Source organism: Buceros rhinoceros, unplaced genomic scaffold (genome assembly GCF_000710305.1).
Source record: "Buceros rhinoceros silvestris isolate BGI_N320 unplaced genomic scaffold, ASM71030v1 scaffold25570, whole genome shotgun sequence".
In the NCBI taxonomy this organism is placed as follows: Eukaryota; Metazoa; Chordata; class Aves; order Bucerotiformes; family Bucerotidae; genus Buceros; species Buceros rhinoceros.
In genome coordinates, this window is record NW_010390556.1 from 11,871 (window position 1) to 17,924 (window position 6,054).

Sequence of the window (6,054 nt, forward strand, 5' to 3'; positions counted from 1 at the left end):
CTGACGTGGCACCACTGTCCAGCCACGAGCTGAGGCTGCTGCTTGGGGACAGCTTCTCCCTTCATCGGGGAACAGCAACGGGTGAAGAGGGAGCGTGTTGAGGGGGCACGAAGCCAGGCTGGGCCAGAAAGGTGCAAACCCCTTTGCCTTCCCTCGGACCGACTCCTGCAGTGGGGAGAAGACAGACTTGGGGAGATGTGCCCCTGTCTCGGAAAAAACCCCTCACCTCGCTGGGCTGGCGCTCCACAGCGCGTAATGCCCTGGAGTTACAGCCTCCACGAGTTCAGCGCACACTTGTCTGACATTGTTCTCTTCGCGCTCTTCCAGGAAAAATACTTAGCTGTAGCATCGATGGTTCCTACTTTTTAAATTCTTTCCCCCAGTTCCTGATGTTGGTGGGATGTGCTGCAAACCCCTCTTGGTTCCTTAGGGAACGTGGTGGGTTTTACCTCCTGACAGACCTTCCCCCGGGTGTTTGTTCCGCTGGGGAGGTTCTCCATGAGCAGGCAGGGTCTGAGCTGAGCTGGGAAACCCCACTGGTGCAGGAATCTCACCTTCCGGGAGGGGACAGCTCACGTGAGTGTGTGCTGGGCTTTGGGTTTGTTCTGCCGCTCCCAGGGACCGTTTGTGTTGCTACTGGTGATGAATCCTCAGTTACTACCTGTCAGACCCGGGGAGTCCCCAGAACCCCCCGGTACACACACGTACAGGCTCCCTTCTCGTTCTTTGCCGCCTGAATCCTATTAGCAGCTGTCAGAACCTGGTAAACTATTTATCTGCTTTCACAATTTGTTTAATTGGATAGTTAGGAAATGGCATACAAGAAAAGCTTTTCTTTTTTTCTTTTTTTTCCCTTTAGTCTGGCTGAACATCTGTAGCATTAGGGGCTCATTATCTCGGAATTGGCATAGCAAATCAGCAGCATCATTAAAGTGCCACATTAAGATGATTAAGTTTCTTTGTTACCCAGTTGACTTTTTGCCTGTGCTGAGGATTTCACGATTATGACCCCGCTCCTTGTAAAACACTTGAGCGACATCACCCTTTTGTGCCGTCGTCTTTAATAGCGTCTGGGTTTTATTCTTTGTGCCTTTCCTAGTGCTTTGCTCGACAGCGGCACGCCACTTCCCTTCTCCGCTCGGGGTGTGATGCCAAGCTCTTGGATTAAATATGGTGAGGGGTTTTTTTTTCCTTCCGAGGCTCCCTGCTGGAGGGAGCAGCCGAGACAACTCCAGCTTCTCCTCAGCCTCTGCTGCTCTCGGCTTTTTTTCACGTTACCGAGCACTCAGCGGCGCGTTCAGGCGGTGACTCAGTCTGAAGCTGCCACCACAGCTTTATGTTGGATTTTTTCCAGAACCCATTGTTTTGCAGTGTTTCAGGTGAAACAAAAATATTACTCTGGAGTATGTCTTTCATCTTGTAATCATCTCCCCAGGAAATGAAACCCTGTGCATCAGCCTTAATGCAGCGCTGTACTTTGTTGTGTAAAATCTACAGTGTTTTCTTCTGCAGCGTGCGTTCCCCTCACCAACCGCCTCGAGAAAAATAGTTGCCCGGGTTGGACACGGCGGATGGTTTTTCCCTCGCACAACCTGTTTACCTCCCTCGGTGTAGAAGAGATGACAGCACTTCTTCTTTCAGCTGGGGGAACTTCGTTAGTGTTTGCAGGGATAAGCGTGTTTTTCCTCAGTTAAATTTCCCTTTTCTACTCGAAGTTACAGCCGCCTTCCTCTTGGTTAGGGCGGCCGAGCCTGGAAACTCCCTCAGCTCGTGAAAACACGTCGATACGCTTTTGAAGTGGCAGATACAAACCTTTCCCCGCAGCTGCCCATCTCACACCAGAGCCGGCCAGTGCGCAGAGCAGAAGTTGGGGCTGAAAAAGGAATTTGGGCACTTCAGGCCTCTGCAACCCCTCGGTTAATTTTAGGCTGACCTGTCCCGAGCCTTTTCCGCAGCTCTTTGGTAGCGAAGCTTCCTTCCGCGTGGCTGCCGGGAGGCCGAGCGGCTCTCCACAGTAACAGGTGTGCTGGGACAGAAGAATCCCGACCCTTTCACAGCTATTTGGTTAAAAAGAGCCTCTTCCCAAGAGGCTTCTGCTGTCTGTGGTTCTCAGTCCTTGGGAGGTGGATTTTCCCGCTGAGGTCCCTCCGATGCCTGCAGGCAACTGGGAAGCACCCGGGCTCTGGTGGGAGCAGTGGGGGGGCTCGGGGGGAGGCAGTGGTGGAAAAGCCTTGCTCAGAACTCAGGTGCATCCTTCTCTTACTAGAAGAAAACAAGCAGGCAGCACGTGGAAAGTGCAGAGGTGCCTATTTTCCGTGGTGGAACCGCAGGATGGCTTGCCCAGTTTGTGCCAGTCAGCAAGTGCTGGCCGTGGGGAGCTGAACCTGGTGCTCGTGCTGCGCTGCACGAACACTGGCAGAGAAGAGCGAAACGCCATGAGCCGTGAACTTGTGGTGAAAACAGCAGAAAACGGTCGAGAGGTCTGTAGTCCTCCACAGCTCAAACTGCATTTGGTGCGGGTGAAAAGGTGAGACGTTGAGTAGAAAGTGGGAATTGAAATTGTTTCTGAAAGTACCAACAAGGTGCAGCTGCAGCGTGTGCTTCCTTTTACCATCCTGTGCAGGATGTAGCACCTTGTTTTGGAACTGGCTCCTTCCGAGAGGGGAAAAAACAACCCACCAACCAAAAAAACCAGGGTCTGTTTGGAGAAGAGGTTCTGTTGAAAGCTGCTGTCAGCACCTGGCAATAATTTTTCCTTAGAGCAACGGAAAGGGATAGATCAACTGATTCTGCAGGGCTCTTGGCAGCAGCATCACCCGGGTCCCCCCAGACACAGCAGCAGGAGGTACCTGAGAGGAAGCTGTTCCGGTGGTGGTGGGAATCGCCGGGATTCTGTGAGGCAGAGCAGAGGAGGGGCAGAGGAAAATGGCCCATTTGTAGGTGGATCTGGACCTCCCATGACCCTCTGAGCAAAGCCCCAAAGCTGGTGAGCTCTCCTGGGAGCAGGGCAGTCAGCCCCAGCCCCGGGCAGGGGCTGGGATAGGGCGTAAAAACACCCAATGCAGGGCAAAAGGCCATTGTTCTGTGGGCAGCGGCATCGAGGGAGAGACACCAGGAGGAGTGCCGGGGTTTTCCATGCTGCTGTGGATTCTGGCCGGGATGAAGGATTTATCGGCTGCCTGTTCTTTCAGCGGCTCAGCCCGGAGTCACACACAGACTGGCTGGGCTTCCTGCAGGCGTGCAGGACAGAGGAGTGATTTCATCACTAAAATACAGTTGAAATTTTTTATTTCATTAAAGTATTGCTCACTAGGTGCTGCTTTGCAGTGCTGCTTTTAAGTTGCCACCTCATTTTTGCTGCCACCCGTTGTCTGTTCCCAGCATTTGATGTGGTTTATTACTCAGAATCAGAGCTGATACGGGTTCCGCAGTCCACGTTCGGTGCCCAGAGAAAGGACGAGTGATCAAGTGTCGGGTTTAACTGTCCAGCCCTCGCTCCGAGAGGAGCAGGTGGCCAGGAGAACAACACTTTCAAACAGGAAACTCCATTTTGCCTCTCAGTGCTCGTCCTCACTTGGTAGCCCGGGGCTGAGCTCCCCTTGCAGCCGTAGCCCTGCTCCGGCCGGGACGGAACAGTCACAGTCGGCAGCAACACCTGCCCCGTTGGTTTGTCGGGATGTTCATGCAAGTGCTGGTGGCGCTGGAGCTGATGGGGGAGAGGAAATCCAGCAGCCTGCGTGGGGCATCATCGGCTGTTTGCAGGGTGTGAGCGATTTGCTGATATTTTGATGTTATTGTTAGTGAATTATTACGGACTTGGTGCTGTCTCCCCTCGGCGTGACGCTGCGCCCACTGAAGGCGCTCTGAAGCATCTCTGGTTCTCTCCGGATGTGGCGGCAGGCCCAGGAACCCATTCGGAGCCGGGGGTGCTGATGTCCCCGGGGTTCTCTCCACAGTATGACTTTGGACGAACCTTTTGACATCTCTGGGTTACGTTTACTCATCGGGAACCCTGTACTCTGTCGCTGCCAGTCCTGCTCTCGCAGTAACCTTATGGTAGCAACATTATCAGCAGCTCCTCACACATCTGAGATCTTTGGATAAAAACAGCAATTTCCAAGTGCAAATTAGAATTGTGGATTAGGATTAACTGATGAGAATCTCTACCAGGGGATCAAACAGATTTCTGAAGCATGTTTGCAGCACCAGAGGTTCCACAGGAAGGTAGAAGTGTCCTTTGGAAGGTGCACCTTTCTGTATTTCCAGTCCACAGGAGCACTAATTCCTGTAGCTAATTGTGAGTTGTGGGGATGTGTCTTTCCTTCAGAATCCCGGGTAATGCCCCATCATTGCAGGAGAGCTTGGTACCGCGTTATACTCCTACAGTCTGTAGAAGGAAATCATCCATCAAAGGTAATTAAGAGGCAGGTCAATATCTGTAAAGGTTGTTGCGCTGTGGGCATCGCTGAGTGCGCGTGAGCCGTGAAGATTCGGTCTGGGCTGCAATTCTTCAGCCTCGGGTGATTCAGTAGAACTTTTAGGAAGACGGATCGTGTAATCTAATGCCATTTTTGGTGAGATTTTTTTCCTAGAATGCTTCACCATGCCTCAGACGAGCGTTTTTTCACTGTTGTGCTTTGTTTTACCTGCAGATGATGTGGTTAAAGTGAAAGGTGAATACAGTGAAAGAGAGGAGAGTGCTCTAAGCTCAGAGCCCGTGGAAACCCCTGACGAGTCGGAAATGCCTTACGCCTATCCCAGAGAATACAGTGACTATGACAGCATTAAACTGGAGAGACACGCTGGCTCCTATGACGCCGTCAGGCCAGCTAGTGGGAAAATGAGCTGTGATGTCTGTGGATTAGCCTGCATTAGCCTCAATGTCTTGATGGTCCATAAGCGTAGCCACACCGGTAAATATCCCTCTCTTCTTCTTGTAAGAGCTGACTCCTGAAAGGAGAATCATGTGTAATCTGGACTCCCCCGTTTGGCAAGGACACCAAAAGCAGCATTTCCTTGCTCTGTGCTTGACTCCACATGTGATCTCTAGTGAGTTACTCACTTTTCTGTGCCTCACTTTACCCACCTTTCTTCCTATCGGGCCTGAATGCTCGTAAAAGCGTGTTTGTGAGGCGCTTGGAGACCTTTGGATGAAAGGCACTATGTCATTGAAGTGTTTCAGGCACACAACACAGGTCAGATTGGTTTTGTGCTGCTGTTTCCAGCCTGTCGTTGTATTTCCCCTTGGGCTGTACTGTGGTAACAAACCAACGAGCACCCTGGGCTTCGACCCGCAGTCAGATAAGATATTTTTGTTGCTGTTCTGAAAACTGCTAGCTTGTTGGAATAAGCCTCCTCCAGCACACTTCTTTCCATGGCACTAGTGTGCAGGGTTTTCCATGGCGGTGTTACGAGAAGCTCTGACAGCAGAGCTGGGGGGACTCCCACTGCAGCCGGCGGAAGGGCTGGCTCTGTTTCCATAGAGAGAAACCGAGCCAGTAACTCATTCTTTCCTCTTCCAGCAAGGGAAGGGTGTGAGGACAGCATGATACCCACGTAACCATTAAATGTCCTTTTTTGTATGTCATTTTAAGGTGAACGGCCATTCCAGTGTAATCAGTGCGGAGCTTCCTTTACTCAGAAGGGAAACCTCCTCCGCCACATTAAACTACACACAGGGGAAAAGCCCTTTAAATGCCATCTTTGCAGTTATGCCTGCCAAAGGAGGGATGCGCTAACAGGGCACTTAAGGACACATTCTGGTAAGTGACTTCAAAGGCACTTCATGTGTTTTAGATGTGTGTCACTGGGACACTTGGTGCGGAAAATAGAGTCAGTCAGCAAAGTTCACGCTGCGGTCGAGTTGTGGAGAGCCAGCGGTGACCCCTCGCTCTGCCTCCTGCGCCCGTGGGACCAGCTCGGGCCTCGGCTCCGCTCTGAGTGCGGGAGGAGGGCACGGAGGACGCAGAACCCGAGGGACAGCCAGCCTCCGAGCCTGCTGCACGGAACAGCCCCACGGGGGCTTCGCAGGAGGGGAGCTGGCTGTTTGCTGAG

General features: G+C 52.2%; 1 protein-coding gene across 1 annotated transcript in view; it reads left to right on the plus strand.

The window, feature by feature from the left end:
• Positions 1 to 6,054, plus strand: part of IKZF3 (IKAROS family zinc finger 3 (Aiolos)) — a 26,645-nt gene that overhangs the window by 7,117 nt on the left and 13,474 nt on the right. Inside the window, exons 3-4 of the mRNA XM_010138305.1 lie at positions 4,653 to 4,913; positions 5,595 to 5,762. Coding sequence (XP_010136607.1) covers positions 4,653 to 4,913; positions 5,595 to 5,762 — 429 coding nt within the window. The remainder of the gene's footprint in view (positions 1 to 4,652; positions 4,914 to 5,594; positions 5,763 to 6,054) is intronic.